Source organism: Salvelinus sp. IW2-2015, linkage group LG28 (assembly GCF_002910315.2).
Source record: "Salvelinus sp. IW2-2015 linkage group LG28, ASM291031v2, whole genome shotgun sequence".
Lineage (NCBI taxonomy): Eukaryota > Metazoa > Chordata > Actinopteri > Salmoniformes > Salmonidae > Salvelinus > Salvelinus sp. IW2-2015.
Genome location: NC_036868.1, coordinates 14355612 through 14377340, shown reverse-complemented (window position 1 = coordinate 14377340; position 21729 = coordinate 14355612). Strand labels below are relative to the sequence as shown.

The 21729-nt window shown below is 44.1% G+C and overlaps 1 protein-coding gene across 9 annotated transcripts in view; it reads right to left on the bottom strand.

Moving 5' to 3' along the window:
* Positions 1-21729, bottom strand: part of adgrg6 (adhesion G protein-coupled receptor G6) — a 53430-nt gene that overhangs the window by 9108 nt on the left and 22593 nt on the right. For 4 of the 9 annotated variants that reach the window (XM_070435870.1, XM_070435871.1, XM_070435875.1 and 1 more), the window contains 18 exons: positions 21625-21672; positions 19494-19541; positions 18100-18168; positions 16319-16384; positions 16134-16202; positions 15664-15732; positions 15247-15324; positions 5710-5798; positions 5479-5531; positions 5312-5350; positions 4987-5093; positions 4570-4681; positions 4213-4301; positions 3711-3912; positions 3307-3472; positions 2214-2360; positions 1776-1892; positions 40-85 (listed from right to left, as the gene is read on the bottom strand). In XM_070435870.1, the coding sequence (XP_070291971.1) occupies positions 40-85; positions 1776-1892; positions 2214-2360; positions 3307-3472; positions 3711-3912; positions 4213-4301; positions 4570-4681; positions 4987-5093; positions 5312-5350; positions 5479-5531; positions 5710-5798; positions 15247-15324; positions 15664-15732; positions 16134-16202; positions 16319-16384; positions 18100-18168; positions 19494-19541; positions 21625-21672 (1614 nt within the window). The remainder of the gene's footprint in view (positions 1-39; positions 86-1775; positions 1893-2213; positions 2361-3306; positions 3473-3710; positions 3913-4212; positions 4302-4569; positions 4682-4986; positions 5094-5311; positions 5351-5478; positions 5532-5709; positions 5799-15246; positions 15325-15663; positions 15733-16133; positions 16203-16318; positions 16385-18099; positions 18169-19493; positions 19542-21624; positions 21673-21729) is intronic. The other 5 variants (XM_070435873.1, XM_070435872.1, XM_023973924.2 and 2 more) reach the window with 5 other exon arrangements.

The window sequence follows — 21729 nt, the reverse complement described above, 5'->3', positions numbered from 1 at the left end:
TTCTTTAAAATAAAATCAACATATTTTCTTCAGACTTACTCTTCATGGTGAAATCCCAGAACATGCAGGTTGGCTCTGGTTTTGTCTGAAAGACACCGACACACTTAATCACCGTCTGACTACAGGCAGACGTTCCAGGTGGCAATTTGTATTGTACTACTACTTTAACTGAGGAAGTACCATCAGGAATCAAATATCATCAACTGGGTTGTAACAGAAAAAACATGTTTTACCTATGTGGAATGAGTTCATTATCAAAATAAGAGGAGAAAAAAATAAGCAAGGGAGAAAACAAATAAGAAAACAGAGGAGGAACAGGGCATACAGAGAGGTGAGGTGAGGAGAGGTGAGGAGAGGTGAGGTGAGGTGAGGAGAGAGGTGAGGTGAGGAGAGGTGAGGAGAGGTGAGGAGAGTAGAGAGTGAGGAGAGGTGAGGAGAAGAAAGTAGAGGTGAGGAGAGAGAGGAGCAGAGAGAGCAGAGGAGAGCAGGAGAGCGAGGAGAGCAGAGGAGAGCAGAGGAGCAGAGGAGAGCAGAGAGAGCAGAGGAGAGCAGAGGAGAGAGAGAGAGGAGAGGAGAGCAGAGAGAGGAGGAGAGGAGAGAGAGGAGAGTAGAGGCGAGGAGAGGAGAGAGAGGAGAGGTGAGGAGAGGAGAGTAGAGGAGAGGCGGAGAGGAGAGGAGAGGTGAGAGAGGAGAGTAGAGGTGAGGAGAGTAGAGGTAGAGGAGAGTAGAGGTGAGGAGAGGTGAGAGAAGCAGAGGAGAGTAGAGGAGAGTAGAGGAGAGTGAGGAGAGAGCAGAGGAGAGGAGAGCAGAGGTGAGGTGAGGAGAGCAGAGGAGAGCAGAGGAGAGGAGAGAGTGAGAGGTGAGGAGAGTGAGGAGAGAGTAGGAGAGAGAGTGAGAGAGATGAGAGGAGGGAGAGATGAGGAGAGGAGAGGTGAGGAGAGGTGAGGAGAAGGAGAGGTGAGGAGAAGTGAGGAGAGGTGAGGAAGAGGTGAGGAGAGATGAGGAGAGCAGAGGAGAGCAGAGGAGAGCAGAGGAGAGCAGAGGAGAGGCGAGGAGAGGTGAGAAGATGTGAGGAGAAGAAGAGGTAGGAGAAGAGGTGAGGAGAAGAGAGATGAGGAGAAGAGAGAGTGGAGGAGAAGAGAGGTGAGGAGAAGAGAGGTGAGGAGAAGAGAGGTGAGAGAAAGAGAGAGTGAGGAGAAGAGAGAGGGGTGAGGAGAAGAGAGGTAGAGAAGAGAGGTGAGGAAAGGGAATGAGAGGAGGAGAGTAGAGGTGAGGAGAGGAGAGTAGAGGTGAGGAGAAGTGAGGAGAAGTGAGGTGAGGAGAGGCGAGGTGAGGAGAGGCGAGGTGAGGAGAGGTGAGATGAGGAGAGTGAGGTGAGGAGAGTAGAGGTGAGGAGAGTAGAGATGAGGAGAGTAGAGGTGAGGAGAGTAGAGGTGAGGAGAGTAGAGGTGAGGAGAGTGAGGTGAGGAGAGATGAGGTGAGGCGAGGAGAGTAGAGAGGAGGAGAGGCGAGGAGAGTAGAGGTGAGGAGAGTTGAGGAGAGCAGAGGAGAGGCAAGGAGAGTAGAGGAGAGGTGAGGAGAGCAGAGAGAGTAGAGAGAGCAGAGGAGAGTAGAGGTGAGGAGAGGCAGAGGAGAGGGAGAGGAGAGGTGAGGAGAGCAGAAGAGAGGAGAGCAGAGGAGAGGTGAGGAGAGCAGAGGAGAGGTGAGGAGAGCAGAGGGAGAGTAGAGGAGAGGCGAGGAGAGGAGAGCAGAGGTGAGGAGAGCGGGTAGAGTACCTGGTAGTTCAGGTGTACTATCTCGATCTCTACTGGATCCTGCAGGTTACTGATGGAGTAATTGCCCACACTGCTGGCCACAACATAGCTGTTAAGAGATAGCCCGTCCTGTTCATCCTGAGAATGATCAAAGAAAAGTTACATTTTGAAATATAAAAACATGCCACTGAAAACTGTAAATTCACAAACCAGGCATACGAATCACCATGCATTAGTAGGAAGCAATAAAATAAATTACAACACACTGTACAGACACACCAAATTTGTTGAATTCCATCAAAAAGCTATAAACCTGGACATGTTACTCATAACTATAGATTTACATACCAGACACATGRGTCACCATCCATGRAAAGGATGCGTGCGAAGAGAAAACATACCGGTATTTGCTGAAAGGACASTAAATCAGATACATTCCATCTAGAAAGACGTATAAACCTGGAATAGTCCTGTTTTCCGGAAGAACATGAAGTTGATCCTGGAGACAGCAGCAATCTCAGCATTGKTCAGGGTCAGGTTGTTGAGCAGTGTAGCTGGCAGTGTGACCTGAGCCAGGGGGTTCAGCTGATCCGACCTAAAGGAAACCTGGTGGGGGAGAAGCTAGTTAGACCATTGGCTTTACAATAGACAATCCTATGTGACAGTATTTGATTTGCCAATGTAGACAGGTGCCTTCTGACCAATATGCTGATTATATAACGAGTCCCCTGCTGTACCATCTGGAGGTCCTTTCCAAACCTCTGGCGTCCCTGTGCCCTGACATGCCACCACACGTGCCTTGTCACATCATTTACATGATCCACAACATGTGGTGGAGTATGATTAAAGTGTGCCCTTTCTGCTGGCACAGCACTGGCACAACATCAGCACAGCATTAGCATAGTATTGACACAGCATAAGGCAAAGGCATAGGGTAAAACACGTGAACCAAAGTGACAACACAGGAAATCAAGAGAGAGGGAAGGCTGTGGTGAACTCGGCTTGCTTGTTAGTCAGCTGAATCATATCTGCTTAACTCTATGATCCTTGCATTATTCTGAATGACAGGACTCCATGTGCAGCACAAGGTTATGAATGTACAGAAAATACTGTTAATGACTTAAACAAATATACATCCTCCCATGTATGTTACATGGACTCAACAGGTCTGATGGGTTGTGAGTCACCTTTAACACTGAATGAGAGTTTCCACAGGAAGGCTTTCCTGGAAGCCCCGGCTGACTGGTTGACTGGCTGACTGGCTGACTGGTTGACTGCCTGACTGGCTCACACACACAGTAGGAGTAGTGGTGGGGCATAACAACCCCTATTTACTCTCAGGGCACATTGTTATGAGCTTTGTGCACAGCAGAGCAAGGAGTCCCCGTATATATAGTAGGAATAAAATATCATCAACTGGGTGGTAACAGAAAAAACATTTTGTACCTATGTGGAATGAGTTTATTATCAAAATACAGTACAGTGCAGCAGATAATACTGATGTCTCTATAACTCTTGTGTATAACACTGACCCTAACTGTTTAGTGAGTACCTGGAGGTCTGTGGTGTTGGGGTGTATGAAGGCACTGAAGGAGGTCCCATTGAACTTGCTGTAGTTGAGGGCTGAAATTCCCAGAGCCAGATTTTTCGAGGTTATGTTTTCTGTAGGCCCATCAAACTCTATCTTCTGAACCAGCTCATCCACCGTCTTCAATGTGCTACACATAGATAGAGAGACATTTAGGGGTTATCACAAAAATTGACTTTCACTAGTGTATCACAGTACTTTGGTACTTTGGTACAAAGAGACCACACAGACCCCATACAGTAGATCTACCTGCGAGATATAGTCATCACTCATGTATGTATCCCTCCCAGCATGCTGGACACACAGTAAGAGGTGGGTTCTGAGGAGAGGAAAGACAATCGCAATGGGAGCAGAGAGGAGTATCTTACCACTCCGAGGCTGCAGTCAGGGCTGACACAGAGCTGGTCATCACGTTAGAGAGGATGCTAACTACGGTTTTGGCCAGAGGGGTGTTGATCTTGGCCACTTTCACCAGCTCATTAACCTTTCTCGCCACCTTGAACACCTCGTCTGTGGAGAGCTCGTTGTTGGTGATGTCATCAAGCTGGACGGCGACTTCGGCAGCATTCTCTGTTCGGAGACAGTTAGAAGGGAGACGGATAAACAACTAGAGAGCTCTCCTTGGGCTGTCAATAGACACGTATTATCAGTTGTCTGATGACTGCCCACTGTCTGCCATGGTGAGGGCGTTTACACACGTTTTATCTCTAAAATTGCATCTCAGTGGGCATCTCTGTCCCTCTATGTCTCTAAGAGCAGCGTGTTGAGATCAAATACATCTCAAGTTTTCATTCGGGCAGCCGTTTGGATTTCATCTGCTGTGGAGTCATTAAAGTGATTTGAGAGAKCGTGAAGATGTCTGTGGCCTACCTGCTGACACTTTGATGGTACCGATATCAATGCAATTCCTGAGGTCTGGGGCGCCCCAAAACGCTGTGTAATTCAGGGGGCTGATCTCACTGGGGATAAACAAACACAGAATGCAATCTGATATTTTGAGGAAAGATAATTTACCCCAACAAATGAATGCATTCATTGTCAGAATATCAGTAAATTCAAGTTCTTAGATCTTTTTAAAGCAGACGGATATCCCATTGATATCCCATTAACATCCCACTGATATCCCTGGGAATGGGTGATGTAATATTCCTGGAAATGAAAATGAACTTGCTAATTGTTTGTATAAAGATAGGACATCATTTGATACAGTGAATGTGTCAGTCTCACCATGTTCTGGATGCAGTCTGGTCTTTGTTGGGGAAACAGGGGATGTACTGAGTGACCGTTGGTCTGCTCTCTGGCCAGATGTAATGGAGGGGAGTTTCCCTCGTGCAGTTCTCTGAATGACAGAGAAAAGCATGCAGCAGAACATTTTTAACACTGCACACCAGYAATATACTAAGATCCAATGACTACAATAGGACGTTCAGAAACCTTCGAGGCATTCACATTTCAAACCTAATCTAATTAGGAGGCGCTTTAAAGTCGGTGTGACCGTGCGTTGTGAAATTGGGTTCTTTCTCTGGGCTGTGTGAGGGTCATGTTTTTGTGATCTTGGCGAGGATCGGTGCCCCAGTCACTTCCTGCAKTAAGAAGGGAGGCATTGAAGTGATTTAAACGGGTCTGGGTGAGATCATGTCCTACCGACAGACTGCACGGCGACGCTTCTGCCCAACCTGGTGAAGATGGCAGCTTCTACCAGGGTCACGTTGGTGGTGGTCTTGTAGACCAGCAGGGCCTGGCAGGTGTATCTGGAGGGGGGAGAAGGAAGAGGAGGACGGGTGGGGAAGAATGAAGAGGGAAGAAGAGTAGCAGGATACTTAATTCACATGAAAAGGCAGACCTAGTGAATTACCATTCTTCTTTTAGGATTAGGGTTGTAAGGGCACAGAGTTTTCCCGAGTCACGTGATGTGGTCAGGAACAACTCCCTACCWACTACAGTATGCCATATTAAATATTGTCTTTACCTTTTACTCTCCAGCTGTAAGTCACTGCTAGGCTGGACACTGGGAACAAGATAAAAAGGAAATGGAGGGTGATCATCATTATTGACCTGTAATACAGCTCTAAAGAAAAGTACATAGAATRGACATGGAGCTGCATTTTATGATGGTACAAAGATCTAATTGCTTACCTGACATTAGCGACATAGACCATGTCTGTCCAGTTTTGGAACGTTTGATTGAGCTGTAAATGAACATGTAAAACAGTGAAGTTCTCACTTAGCCATCTGAAGATGCACTAATTGTAATGCACTAACTCTGGATAAGAGCGTCTGCTAAATGTAAATGTAATTCATTCAGTTCATCTTGTATTCTATTGATGATTTGATACAAGATGAATTGAACATGACCAGAAGCCTTACCCATTGTGCAACAGTTTTCTCAACATCAGACTCTCTTACTTCGGCCTCCTTGTCATTGACAAGAAAGGAGATCCTGTAGAAAAGACCCTCTGCAATTGAAAAGAAAACACATCAATCTATATTTGACGCAGTTCATTTACAACTCGCAATGGAACACGTGTCTGTGCTGCATAGCAGGAGTGCAAGGGTTGAGRCACAATTGAGTTAAGTAAAATCCAATTTCATATGACAAATGATGTTGACAAGCTGCTCCTCCACAGAATAAAAAATGTGGGGGGGTTTTCATAAGGAAGAGGCTAAATTAAAATACTCTGTTATCATCCTAGATGACAGTAATCAAAATAGAACTAATAGATATAGTGTACATGCCATTATATGACTGATCTGTATTCAGTGCCCAAATTATTGATTGTAAATTAGAGCATGTACCGTGTAGTACATCACTCTGTTTGACCGTGTTGGTGATCTGCTGCTATGCCTCACAGCCATCACAAGATGGCTCCCAAGCCTATTCTGTTGTTACTGCTGATCTAAGCACAGTACAATGCTGTTTCTAATCCATATCAAAACTTTTCTTAGGAGACTCCAGTAATTAGAGATTCGGTAGGTAGGTCACGTCAGAAAGTTCTGAAGTATCCAAAAGATATATATATTTATCTTTGTTGATCAAGRGTGTTCTTTTTTCATCGATTTACTATCGTAGAGCAATAACAGATTACATTTARAGGAGCAGTTATTTGCTCTAAAATCAAATGATAACAGTATTGGAAGTCTCCCAAAAAACATGTATGATTTAAAAACTTGAAATCACAAGATGAGAGSTGGGCCCCATCAGCAGAGAAGAGGCCATTCTAGAGTTCAGTGATTGGTCACCTACAGTACACTCCAATGTTAATGTTCTACGGCCCGTCCAAAATCACAACACAACCTCAATCATCAAYCTCCTCCAATAGGACGCCTGATTTTCACCAGTTTTCCTCTGTCAACCTCATCCCACCACTACTACAGTAGCATTCAAAGCAGAGATACATTTTTTGTTTTAAAATTTTCAGCTTTATTTAACCAGGTAGGCCAGTTGAGAACAAGTTCTTATTTACAACTGGGACCTGGCCAAGATAAAGCAAAGCAGTGCGACAAAAACAATAACACAGATTTACACATGGGATAAACAAACGTACAGTCAACACAATAGAAAAATCTGTGTACAGTGTGTGCAAAATGAAGTAAGGAGGTAAGGCAATAAATAGGCCAATACTCTGCAAAGTAATTACAATTGAGCAATTTACACTGGAGTGATACATGTGCAAATGAGAATGTGCAAGTAGAAAATACTGGTGTGAAAAAGAACAGAAAAACAAAAACAAATATGGGGATGAGGTAGGTAGTTGGTTGGATGGGCTATTTACAGATGGGCTGTATACAGCTGCTCTGACAGCTAAAAGTCAGCGAAAGAGGCTCTCTATCTTTATGTTTCTACATATAGTGCTTCAGAAAGTATTCAGACCTCTTGACTTTYTCCACATTTTGTTATGTTACAGCCTTACTCTAAAATTGATTAAATCGTTTTTTCCCCCTCATCAATCTACATACAATACCCCATGATGACAAAGCAAAAACAGTTTTTTAGAAATTGGAAATATCACATTAACATAAGTATTCAGACCCTTTCCTCAGTACTTTGTTGAAGCACCGTTGGCAGCAATTACAGCCTCGAGTCTTCTTGGGTATGACGCTACAAGCTTGGCACACCTGTATTTTGGGAGTTTCTCCTATTCTTCTCTGCAGATCCTCTCAAACTCTGTCAGGTTGGATGGGGAGTGTTGCACTTACAACTATTTTCAGGTCTCTCCAGAGTTTGGGTTCAAGTCCGGGCTCTGGCTGGGCCACTCAAGGACATTCAGAGACTTGTCCCGATGCCACTCATGTGTTGTCTTGGCTGTGTGCTTAGGGTCATTGTTCTGTTGGAAGGTGAACCTTCACCCTAGTCTGAGGTCCTGAGCACTCTGGAGCATGTTTTCATCAAGGATCTCTCTGTACATTGCTCCGTTCATCTTTGCCTCGATCCTGACTCGTCTCCCAGTCCCTGCCGCTGAAAAACMTCCCCACAGCATGATAATGCCACCACCATGCTTCACCGTAGGGATGGTGCCAGGATTCCTCCAGACGTGACGCTTGGCAYTCAGGCCAAATAGTTAAATCTTGGTTTCATCAGACCAGAGAGTCTTGTTTTTCATGGTCTGTGAGTCTTTAGGTGCCTTTTGGAAAACTCCAAGCGGGCARCCATGTGCCTTTTACCGAGGAGTGGCTTCCGTCTGGCCACTCTACCATAAAGGCCTGATTGGTGGAGTGCTACAGAGATGGTTGTCTTTCTGGAATGTTCTTCCATCTCCACAGAGGAACTCTGGAGCTCTGTCAGAGTGACCATCAGGTTCTTGGTCACCTCCCTGACCAAGGCCCTTCTCACCCGATTGCTCAGTTTGGCCGGGCGGCCAGCTYTAGGAAGAGTCTTGGTTCCAAACCTCTTCCATTTAAGAATGATGGAGGCCACTGTGTTCTTGGGGACCTTCAATGATGCAGAAAATGTTTTGGTACCCTTCCCCAGATCTGTGCCTCGACACAATCCTGTCTCAGAGCTCTAYGAACAATTCCTTCTTCCTTCTTCTCATGGCTTGGTTTTTGCTCTGACATGCACTGTCAACTGTGGGACCTTATATAGACAGGTGTGTATTTTTCCAAATTATGTCCAACCAATTGAATTTATCACAGGTGGACTCCAATCAAGTTGTAGAAACATCTCAAGGATGATCAATGGAAACAGGATGCACCTGAGCTCAATTTCGAGTCTCATAGCAAAGGGTATAAATACTAAGGTATAAATACTAATAATAAGGTATTTCTGTTTTTTATTTGTAATACATTTGCAAAAATTTGTAAAAACCTGTTTACATTTTGTCATTATGGGATATTGTGTGTAGAGTACTGAGGATGTTTTTTTTTATTTAATCAATTTTAGAATAACGCTGTAACATAACAAAATGTTACAGGGGTCTGAATACTCTTCGAATACTCTCGCACTGTATAAGTTGTTRTTGCCAAACATACTGTTCCCAGTTSAAGTCCACACAGACATAAAAAATTAAAGCGAGCTTTACAATGGCATGGAGCGAGAACAAGGGTGCCCGTGATGCAGGCTGTGGTACGTGCGATGGCGTATGTGGTGGACACCGTGCCACTGCCTGCATTCAGCACTTCATGTGGAGTGGTAAGAGGAAAGTAGGGGCTCTCTGTAGGAACAAAAGACTGATGATCCACGTCAATGACGGCTAGTGGCATGGGAATGGTCTGTGTCTCTCTGTCTGTGACGGTGCTCTGATTCACAGACACATTGTTGCCAGGGCCCAATCTGCTTACTGACGTGCTTGCAGCAGTGGAGGGTGTGTGTTGGATGAGGGCCGGTCCATGTCTATTACCCTGTGTGTCCTCACTGTGGTTGGCCCTGAAGGGGACTGATACAAGGCCAGCCCCAGCAGGGTAGGTGTTTAGGGCYGTAAGAGGCTGGTTGGTGAGGGTATCGGTGAACTGGATATTTGGAGAAACAGTTGGCTGTTTGTTGGCAGTGSTGAGTTGTGTGTATGTGKCAGACTGTGTGTTTGAGGCAGAATGAGGCTGGATAATTGTGGTAACAGTGGTGGGCTGTATAATTGCAGCCCTATTGGTGAGGTTACCAGAGGCAGCAGCAGTGAGCTGTATGTCTGGGGAAGCGGTCAATGCTGTGTTCTCTCTGCTCTCTTCAGGCCAGGCCAGTGTTCCATCAGTTCCAGCAGGCTGAGTGGGCTCTGACTGGCTGCCAGTGAGTGTAGAGGATTGYCGGAATGCAGCCATTGGTCGGGTGGGCAGTGAGGCGCCAGCTCTCCAATACGAGGAGCGTTTGTTGTCATCGGTCTGTGGAATACAGGAGATTCAGAAGCATCTGACATGAGCTGATCTGACCTGGAGGTCATGGCGGAGAGCGTGTGTCTGTGTGAATCACACAACCAAGACCGCTGACCGGCCGTGACCAGCCTAATTCATGAATATATGCCTGCCGCTGGGGTTCATGGGTAACGACGCTGCCATATTCTGACGATGTTCTGCTGATGTATGGCGTTGGCAGGGCTGGAGAGGGAGAGGGGGCTAGCATGGAGGAGGAGAGGGCTGGTCTGGGAGACATATTCAGATCCATCATCATAGTTGTGTAAGGTCCCATGGTGTCCAAGCTGGGATACAGACGGGTTGCTCTGCGTGCTGGGGCGGAAGAGAGAGATCGGAGATGGAGAGGAGGAAGAGCCACTTACGGGTGACGTGGACTTCCTCTCCTTACTCTGGAGCCGAGTGTCTCTCCATCCCATCTTTACTTTCCCATTCAGTAAAATTGGTGATATGAAGCTTCTCTGGCAAGGCTSTCTCAGACAGGGGGTCAGAGCTGAGAGAGACCAAGCTGAACCTGGTGGGCAATACATCCATCCACTCCAGTCTGCTTGGGGAGATTGTATTAGGAGGTGAGGACTGAGAGGAGGCCCATTCGTCTGTCATGGTGGCTGGGAGGAGCGCCTGGTGGTGTGGTTGTTCTGTGATAGGAGTGACAGATAGATGGGATGTACGTGACAAACCTCTCAGATTAGAACTGAGTGGATAAAAGCCCTCTTTCCTCTCTGTGCTGCCTAACATACTGCTGTCTGACACACTGTTCATAAATTTGACGATTGCTCCAGAKCCAGAGGTGAATCTAACCTTATCCCCTCATTCACTGGCAATACTCTCACTTAGTACCATACTGGCTACCCTACTGTCCACAGGATGAGAGTTAGTTGAGAAGGAACTCTACTGATTCCTCAAATCACCTTATACCACACACCACTGCGACCTGTATGCTCTAGTCGGCTGGCCCTCGCTACATATTCGTCGCCAGACCCACTGGCTCCAGGTCATCTATAAGTCTATGCTCAGTAAAGCTCCGCCTTATCTCAGTTCACTGGTCACGATACCAACACCCACCCGTAGCACACGTTCCAGCAGGTATATCTCACTGATCATCCCCAAAGCCAACACCTCATTTGGCCGCCTTTCCTTCCAGTTCTCTGCTGCCAATGACTGGAATGAATTGCAAAAATCGTTGAAGCTGGAGACTTTTATTTCCCTCACCAACTTTAAACATCAGCTATCTGAGCAGCTAACCGATCGCTGCAGCTGTACATAGTCCATCTGTAAATAGCCCACCAAATCTACCTACCTCATCCCCATACTGTTTTTATTTACTTTTCTGCTCTTTTGCACACCAGTATCTCTACTTGCACATCATTATCTGCTCATTTATCACTCCAGTGTTAATCTGTAATTTAAAATTCTGTTAATCTGTAATTTAGTTAMATTGTAATTCTTCGCTACTATGGCCTATTTATTGCCTACCTCCTCATGCCTTTTGCACACACTGTATATAGACTTTCTTTTTTTTCTACTGTGTCATTGCCTTGTTTATTGTTTATTCCATGTGTAACTCTGTGTTGTTGTCTGTGTCACACTGCTTTGCTTTATCTTGGCCAGGTCGCAGTTGTAAATGAGAACTTGTTCTCAACTGGTCTACCTGGTTAAATAAAGGTGAAATTTAAAACATAAGAAATAAAGAGGGTAAAACCAGGTCACTGTGGTGTTTGTCAGAGGAAGAGAGATGTGTTTCCTCAAGGACAGGTGTTAGAGCTGTTTTAAGGACTGACGGAGACAGTGGACTGGGCCTTGTGCCCTCCCGCATCAATAAATCACTTTGAACTTCCATTGAAGGCTGCAGCACACTCGCCTGTGAACTCTCCAAGAGCACCGGGTCTGTCTCAGTGGCAGCTAGCCTGACGTGTCCTGAATGACTAACATCACCTTGTTCCATCCTGTGGATGGGTAAGGAGGAGAACGCAGGGTAGGGAGAGGTATGGTTGGAGTGGAGGGAGTTAGGGGCCGATAAATCTGTAATCACAGCTGCCCATAGGCTATCTGGAGGCTGGAGGTGCTGCAGTGTAGTAGACACGGTAGGTATGGGAGTAGGTTAGGGTGTAGTAGACTGTTGGTCTGGAGATCTCCACTGTGAGATCACTTTCAGAGATCATCTCGACCCTCATAGAGACTCTGAGCTCTGCTATTGTTAATAATGAAGGASACTGTGTGGCGATGTTTGAGAGGGACTGAGTGGTTCTCTCTGCTGTTTGCTCACTGAAGCCGCTGCTTGGCCGGGCCTGATCCATTTGCACACCTGTCTTCTCTAGAGCCGTGCTGAAAGGAGGGATTTGAGTCCAGCTGCTGTGTGCTGCCACCACYCYACCCTGCTCCCCAGTCCCAGCCTCTCCTCCAGCCTCTGCCAGAGTGCCTCCTGCCAACGCCTCCCAGGGCAAACTGGGCTCTGATTGATTGTGTAAATGTTCCCCTCCTCCCCCGGCGGTAACAGGGCTGCCCATAGTCACACGGTCCGGGCCCTCAGTGCTGACTCCAGCCCCAGCATGGGAAAGGTTGTGTGGGCCAGAGGCGGCCAGAGCCAGGCCTTCATCCAGGGAGTAGGGTGAGTCATATTGGAAGAGGCTGAAGGGGTTGCCCCTAGGTCCAGGTCGTAAATGAATGGCTCAAAGCCTGATGTGTCCTCCACCAGGGGCTCAGTCCAGTTCACAGTGCTGCTGCTGTTCTCTCTGCTGGGACTCAGTGGCACTCAGCGGTGGGGGCCATGGGATTTCTCTTCTTACGGTTGCTGAGTGATGCCGCTGCTGGGAAAGATTCCAGGTCCTCCTCATCACTACTGTTCCCAACATCCACCGGTCGCCCTGGGAACAACCTCTGGGGACTGGTCGTGGCCCTGAATATGGCATGTCTTACTGGCCACCAGCGCTGTTGTTGTTGTGATCACCTTGGGTACAGGAGGAGGCTTGGTCGGATAGAGGATGGGTCTGATGGTRGMCTCAGGTTTCTTCCTCACGGGCCAGAAGAGGGGGGTGGAGATGTAGCCCAGTGAGGTTTTAGAGCTGTGGGGGCCAGGCAGGACGTAAGGCCTGGTGTGGGGGGTGGTGGTGGTGGTGGTGGAGGAGGCCACTGGCCAGGGGGTGAGCCAGAGCACAGACCACAGATACACTGTTCTCTCCTTGTCTGTGGCGCACCAGTCCAGTCAATGTAAAAACAGAGGGGTCAAAGCAGGTTACATATTTTAAATAYATACTGACATCCAGCATATACTGTAGCTGAATAAACAAATACAAAATAGTAGCCGCTGTATGGAAGAATACAATATTAGGATCACCTAGATTTATGKCAGTTAACTAGACCTTCATTTTGAGTTGACAGAAAAGATACAGATATTGTCAAATGCATTTTGGCTGAGGACAGGATAGAGTGAGAGTGAGAGGCAAGCAGACAGGTGGAAGCAGGCCGAGAGAGAGAACAGTTTGCCAAAGGAAGCTGCTGCGTCTCACTACAAACAAGTCAAGGAGATGTGAAGTGTGTGTCTTACCCAGGGTAATGATGTTGGTGGACAAGACAGTAGAAGACAGGTTAGTCGAGGATGGTGGTGTAGTAGTGGCTTCAGACAATGTTAGCAAGAGTGACAGCACAACTAAGTCAGCAAGGAGAGCCTCTCAAGATTTCCTAAGTGTATGTTTTACCCAGCTGAGCGGAATCTGAGCAATGACAGAGGACATGATAGTAGAAGAAACCAAGAACAAAGTAAAAGCTTCAACTACTGAAGAAGTGGAAAATAGAAATAGTATGTGATTAGTCAAGTGTCTCATTTTAAAGTTGTGTATAGTAACTACTTCTGAAACCTTTATAAACACGTCCTAAAACCTTGTGACGGCTAGTCTACCTTGATTATATTAGTAATTAGTCATTTGGATGCCAAACATAGAAAAATAGAGGCCCCATGTCTTCAGACTACACTTTGAGATCTGTTTKCACAAAGTGCTTGAAAGTTACAGTGATAGAGGCAAGGTGTACTGAACAAAGGTATACAGTATACTTTTTTTTTCTGCAAAGCCTTAGAACAAACAGCCAGACAAGGAGCAGCAGATGTGTCTTACTCGGAGTAGTAGTGATGTTAGCTGGTGTGTTAGTAGTAGTAGTGATGTTAGCTGGTGTGTTAGTAGTAGTAGTAGTGATGTTAACTGGTGTGTTAGTAGTAAGTAGTGTGATGTTAGCTGTTGTGTTAGTAGTAGTAGTGATGTTAGCTGGTGTGTTAGTAGTAGTAGTGATGTTAGCTGGTGTGTTAGTAGTAGTAGTAGTGATGTTAGCTGGTGTGTTAGTAGTAGTAGTAGTGATGTTAGCTGGTGTGTTAGTAGTAGTAGTAGTGATGTTAGCTGGTGTGTTAGTAGTAGTAGTGATGTTAGCTGCTGTGCTAGTAGTAGTAGTGATGTTATAGCTGCTGTGTTAGTAGTAGTAGTGGATGTTAGCTGCTGTGCTAGTAGTAGTAGTGATGTTAGCTGCTGTGCTAGTAGTAGTAGTGATGTTAGCTGCTGTGCTTAGTAGTAGTAGTGATGTTAGCTGGTGTGTTAGTAGTAGTAGTGATGTTAGCTGCTGTGCTAGTAGTAGTAGTGATGTTAGCTGCTGTGTTAGTAGTAGTAGTAGATGTTAGCTGGTGTGTTAGTAGTAGTAGTGATGTTAGCTGGTGTGTTAGTAGTAGTAGTGATGTTAGCTGGTGTGTTAGTAGTAGTAGTGATGTTAGCTGCTGTGCTAGTAGTAGTAGTGATGTTAGCTGCTGTGCTAGTAGTAGTAGTGATGTTAGCTGCTGTGCTAGTAGTAGTAGTGATGTTAGCTGTGTGTTTAGTAGTAGTAGTGATGTTAGCTGCTGTGCTAGTAGTAGTAGTGATGTTAGCTGGTGTGTTAGTAGTAGTAGTGATGTTAGCTGGTGTGTTAGTAGTAGTAGTGATGTTAGCTGGTGTGTTAGTAGTAGTAGTGATGTTAGCTGGTGTGTTAGTAGTAGTAGTGATGTTAGCTGGTGTGTTAGTAGTAGTAGTGATGTTAGCTGCTGTGTTAGTAGTAGTAGTGATGTTAGCTGCTGTGTTAGTAGTAGTAGTGATGTTAGCTGCTGTGTTAGTAGTAGTAGTGATGTTAGCTGCTGTGCTAGTAGTAGTAGTGATGTTAGCTGCTGTGCTAGTAGTAGTAGTGATGTTAGCTGCTGTGTTAGTAGTAGTAGTGATGTTAGCTGCTGTGCTAGTAGTAGTAGTGATGTTAGCTGGTGTGTTAGTAGTAGTAGTGATGTTAGCTACTGTGTTAGTAGTAGTAGTGATGTTAGCTGGTGTGTTAGTAGTAGTAGTGATGTTAGCTACTGTGTTAGTAGTAGTAGTGATGTTAGCTGCTGTGTTAGTAGTAGTAGTGATGTTAGCTGCTGTGTTAGTAGTAGTAGGGGATAATAGGGGAGGGCATAGAAAATGAAATTCACAATTAAGAGACAAAAGGGAACAAAATAGACAGTTGATATTGAATTCTCCCCAATCAGTCTTTAGTCACTAACAGGCAAAAAGGGAAAGTAGGCTGTCTTACCATGCACTGTGTTGTTAGTGGTAGGTGAGTTAGTCGTAGCTGGGTTTGAAACAATAGTAGTAGCAGAAGCTGTCGTTGCTGGTAGAAAGAACATGGGTGGAAAATTGTCAAAAGAATTGTTAAAAAATAAAATGGAAGGCAATAACGGCAAAACACACAATACAGGGCTAMTATAGGTGTTTTCAAAATGTCAAGACCCACTTAGACAGTATTCACTGCTGAGTCCATTGTTAAAAGGAAGCTATATGGCAAAACATACTCCCACTGAGAAGCCATGACAATTGCTTTCCCAGCTTAATCCATGTGGAAAGTTCCAAGTTGGTCAAGGATAGCACTGCTTTCAAACCCATTTCCGACACATAAAGAAACCTGCAACAAGCCGAGTACAAAACAAGAAAAAACAAATAGACATCTTACCATTGGTTGTGCTGTAGAATAGAGTTGTGTTAGTAGSGGCTGCTGCAGATGGGATAACGGTTTGAGTAACTGGTGACAAGGACAGCAAATGTGAACTAAATTGTTTGAAAGAGTGAAATGAACACACACACACACAAACAATAAGCAATGCACTAGAGAGTATGCATGGGGTTATATGGGTCAACACGTGGCCATGCCATTTACAACATCACTGGCAAGATCTCTCAGCTTGACCTTTTTTCCTGAAAGTAAATGACAATGTAGTGACTGCCAAATGTCATGTGTTTGCTAAATGTTCTGAGAGGGAAATCAGACTAAACTACATAGACATATTATATGGATGTACCAAATTGAAGTGTTTATAAAGGCCTTATAAGTAACACATTCAGAAAAAKGCAATTTGCACTATAACTATAATCAGATACAATTTGCATAAACCGCGATCAGTTCCATTGGGAGAGATACCTTACCAGTGGTTGTGCTGGGTAATGTTGGAACATTAGTTGKAGCTGCAGTAGTGGGTGGGGTAGTGGTYTGAACTGGTGACATTAACAGCASAAGACAGCAAAAGGAGGGTATAATAACAAAGAGGTTAATGGTTGAGGCTCTCATCTCTTAGAGGGAAAATAATGTTGAGAAGTAAAGATGGCCTTACCAGTTGTTGAGCTGGTAGTTAGAGGCATGCTAGTAGTGGTGGCAGATGAAGTGGTAGCAGAGAGAACTGGTGATGGACAGCATACAGTATGAGGTGAATAAAGGATGGTGAAGTATTGAGAGCTGAGGTTGAGATCATAGACGTAGATGGGTATGAGTTGGTCATTTTTTAACATTTTTATTTAACCTTTATTTAAAAAGGGTTCCAAAAGGGTTATTTGACTKTCCCCATWGGAKAACCATTTTTGGTTCCATGTAGAACCATCTGTGGAAAGGGTTCTACATGTAACCCAAAAGGGTTCTTCCTGGAACCAAAAAGGGTTATTCAAAGGGTTCTCCTATGGGGACAGCCGAAGAACCCTTTTAGGTTCAAAATAGCACCTTATCTTCCAAGAGTATAGAGTGAGTTAAATCAATGTTGTTCAACCATCCAATTGACGTCATGTCTAAATATATCATGTCTAAATCTATATAGTCAATATATAGCGGCTTCAAACTTAAAAGGGAAAACCCAGGACCGTGTTTGCGTTACTTCAAGGAAGGGTCAGATAAGAAAAAGATGGAGATTAAATGTCTCCTGCATCAGACCCATTAGGTAGGAAGTACAGCAGTAGAGGCTGGTGGGAGGAGCTATAGGAAGACAGGCTCATTGTAAAGGCAGCAATGGAATTTTTTGGAACGGAGTCAAACATGTGGTTTCCATATGTTTTATGTGTTTGATACCGTTCCATTTATTCCATTCCAGCCRTTACAATGAGCCTGCCCTCCTATAGCTCCTCCCACAAGCCTCCACTGAAGTACAGTATCAGACACATGGTGTTTACCTACTGCATGGCCTGCAACCCACCAAACTGCCAAATAACTCATCAAACACAGCTGTTYTTCATGTCTTCATCTTTCATGTTTAATAAGAGTCTTCCCTCATTACAGAATCCTACTTGCTAAAACTGGTGGCTGCCTTTCACAAATCTATTTATTTATTTGGGCTGGGAAATTAATTTAATTTCAGAAATTAACCAAGAATTTCATATGAGCCATTGACAGTTAATCAAATCMTAAACTTCCTTCATCAACACATTTTCTTAGATTAGATAGAAGTTTATGTGAATGCACCTCCATTCCTCAAACAGCGGATTCAGTATTATGTGGGTTTAATAGATTGGAATTGGCTGTGTGGTATTTGAGAGGGAACCATGAGAGCAATCACAGAGACTTTGGGATAAGACCTAAATCTCTCTAGTTTAATGGGCCACATGTAAATATCCCCTAAGTCAGTCAGTGGACATTTTACATATTGATTAAAACAGGGGTGATCCATCAGCTGCAAACTGCATTAAAGCTAGAGTCCTTAATTAAAACAATAACAAAGCCATCAACCCGCCTCTGTTTTGGTAAAAAGCTGAGGGATGGGCCTGGAGAAATGTAATCACTCTCAAATTCATAGACAGAGCTATGAATGCAAGGACTGATTATCCATGATATCAAGATTATAGTTTCAATCATGTTTTGGGGCTATACAGTGTTTACATTTACATTGTTTACAAACATTGGAGTAAAATAAGCTTACATTTTGGATTCTGATGGCATACGATATTTGAGGCATTTCTAAGTTATTTTCTTCAAGAATCAATGGGTCTGTATCATTCATTTATACGTCCAAAAAAGTCCAAACTAAGGATTCTAGCTTTAAGTAGATCGTATTGGCTTACCTTCATAACAACAGATAGGCTGAAAATAACATGTGCTCTTTACAAACAATGTGAAGGAGGGATGGATGCTTACCGTGGGTTGTTGAATTAGTAGAAATCATGTTAGTGGTGATAATGGATGAGCTGGTAGGAGTTAATGTTGCTGGTTGCAGGGATGTATGGAGAAAGGTTACATATGCATTAATTGGATGTAAAGTGAGACAACACAAATGCACCATCAACCAGCCACAAAATATGACTGATGGCGCAATGAAGCATAGCATAAGGAATAGAAATACAAATATGCAGAGAAATCTTGTACAGTTGTGTAATGCAGTAGCTTTAGGAGCGATGATTAGCACGCCTATGAAAGACAGTTTTAATATTTACTCAGTAAACATACGGTTTCTACCAGGATAGGATCAACAGGTTTAGAGTTKAAAGTTATTTCTTCTGTAAAACATACACGAAGTCAGGGGTCCCCAATTACATTCAGTCGTAGGGCGAKTTTTCCTTGAGCAGATGATCGGGGAGTTGGAACATAGTTATAAATCATTTGYACACTGCAAATTGACCGCAAGAATCTCAATCAGATTTAGTATTTGAGAAAAACAGAATTATATCAAACCTTGATTACATTGGGATACGATCGCATATGTCTCTATTTATGCATGTGAATTCTTGGACACATTTCCTAAATTAAAATCACGTTGAGCTCATTTCCTGGTGATTTTACAGTATTTTATGTCCAAATATTTCAACAAAAAAAATCCTTCAGAAAACTTGGCCGGCCGAATAATAAAATCACCCGCAGCCTATAGTGAAACCCTATATTAAGCCATCACATGCCACAGAGGCCATTCTTTGATGGGCTTCATCCTAGTCTCATTTATTTTCATCCAATCAACTTGTTGAATCTCCAGCACAGTGCTACAGGTGTTTCTTATAAGCAAAGAATATAAGAGTTGACCTTTGAATAAATGCACCATAGACAGAGCTTAATAGATTTGCTCACAGCATGAGAACTGACATTTTGGAAAGTGTCGCTTGTAAGTCAACATCTAGCTGTGGCTGATGTCTATGGGAAGGAGAGGCCATATTAACCCTGCATCATCTTATCCAAAACATGGGGTCAAACTGGACAGGAACACTCATTTTAATGTGATTCCACAGAGGCTCCAAAAAATTACGTCATAATCTGCATTGACTCGATACCGTGGCCATCAATGCAAAGTGACATAGAAAGAGTGAAGTACTGTGTGCCTATTAAAATGCTGKCAGGATGTAAATATGTAAGAAAAACAAGATTAATAAAACATAACAGGGAGCTTACACACAAACATGTAGAAGAAGGGTCAAATGGTATGTCTGTAAGTATGTTAATCAATATTCAATCACATTTAATAATTGATTATTGTGTGATGCTTGATAATCATTGTACTGTCTGTTGTAAATGATTGATATGTGTAACAGTCGTTGGTTTCCTACCTGGGCAGTCCAGTCCAGGAGAGGAACAGCTGGTGGGTACAGAGGTACCTTCAAAGTAGATTGGAAATAAACATGTTAAATCACCTTAATCAACAATATTTCCCATGGTGAGTGATTAAAAAGAACACAAACAAGTTTATGCATTATTATGTTAATTTCAGTACAGTCCCACACATTATAAATTCATCAAACATTTATATTTGGCATGACTTCGGGCTGGGTATTAAGCACCGCCATTGTAAAAAGATTGACAGTTTCCCAGCAGCCGCTCAGCTCAGCTAGCTACATGCTCTCAGGCTGGTATGGGACCCAGAAATGTCAATAAATAATCAGAATGATCTGCCATATAAATGTTGGAATTTCATAAACCTAATTACTTATCATCTTGTTGAAAAGGGCGAGGAGTTTGATATTTTCCTCACTGTTCTGTAGCTGTGCCCAGTCCAACCGCCAATACTTCCTCTCTTGTATAAAATATGCAGCACTTTGTGATACAGGGATGCTGCTGCTTTGTTTTGCACCCCTCGCATATCTTCTAATGATGTTAAACAGAAGAGCGATCAGAGGAGAACACAGCGAGACAGACCCACCTGGACTTGATGGACATGGCTAATCAATATGATAATCGCTGGCAATGAAAAGTAATGACATGTCAGAGGAGAGAGAGGCCATGTTTAATATCAGTTAGTGGATGTGAGTTGTCATTACTGACACTGTCCTATGGTCCACTGACCCATCGTTCTGGTGGCTGGTGGATTCCAATAATCAGTCTTCAACAATTACCTCATGCACTGCTGAGTCCACATAGATATGAAACATCAGAAACGACTATCTTGTCACTCCCAGGCCAGTACCCATCATTCCCACTCAAAAAGCCTTGTGCCTTAGGTGATGTGGATGAATGGCTAGTGCTATTCCATATATCTAGACTAGTAGACCAACAAGAGTAAACAACCCCATCGTGCCTGGGCCAGGACTGTGAGRACTCAGTGAATAGTGGATCTCTGACAGAGTTTAGCCATGCAAACATTCACTCCTCCACTGACCTTACAGAGAGATGAAAGAAGCCCAAAGAGCTTCACTGGGGCCAGTCCTCTTCACAAGCCTGATAATTAGCCCAGAACTAGTTTACACCAGACAGACTATAGCTACAGCTTCACGTGCCACACACTGTTGGCCAACCAGACTACCAACCAGACAACCAATCAGACTACCAACCAGACTACCAACCAGACTACCAACCAGACTACCTACCAGACTACTAACCAACCAGACTACCAACCAGACTACCAACCAGACTACCAACCAGACTACCAACCAGACTACCAACCAGACTACCTATCAGAATACCTACCAGACTACCTACCTACCAGACTACCTACCAATCAGATTACCTACCAGACTACCAATCAGATTACCTACCAGACTACCAATCAGATTACCTACCAGATTACCTACCAGACTACCAATCAGATTACCAAACAGACTACCAATCAGACTACCAATCAGACTACCTACCAGACTACCAATCAGATTACCTACCAGACTACCTAAGGTTTGGCCCCCTCAGCCTACTGACAACGTCATTGGCTCAGCTGTGGATCAGTGTACATGGGGTTTGGTTGTTACATCTTAGTTCCTAAGAAGTCACTGTCTGCTCTGTAAGCATGGGGTCTTTAAAGTGCTTCCTGCATTAGCAGCCCTGGACAGACGAGGCTGGCAGATACATTGCTGTTATTCAAAGCAGGGACAGACTCGCGTCATGCAGAGTCTCATTTTGTCACGACACAAAGTCTGGGAGCAGAAAAATAACTTAGAACTTTACCTGGTTGATCTTGAGTTGAGACTTTCAATGTATGACGCAAGACTAATAATCATCTATCTGTGTACAGATTTGGCATATTGACTGTAGATGACTCTAACTGGGACCTGATTTATCATTGACATGTTACGTCCAGAGTCCAGGTAGAAAGTTCCTCCATAATATAACTAACGCAMCCCTCTGTTTCCTGGAACCATTAGTTTAAACGTTATATTAGTTAACACCGTATTTCACATGCATCTCCCATGGCACTAAGCACTCAAGCAAGCAACTTTCACAAAGCAATCAAGTTGTTAGCAGCACACTCACCACTAGATGGAACAGCTGTTGTTAAGTGTATGCAATGTGGGAAACAGACTGTAAACAGAAGACTTGACATGAGTAGGTATCACAACAGTCGGCCATGGGCATTTA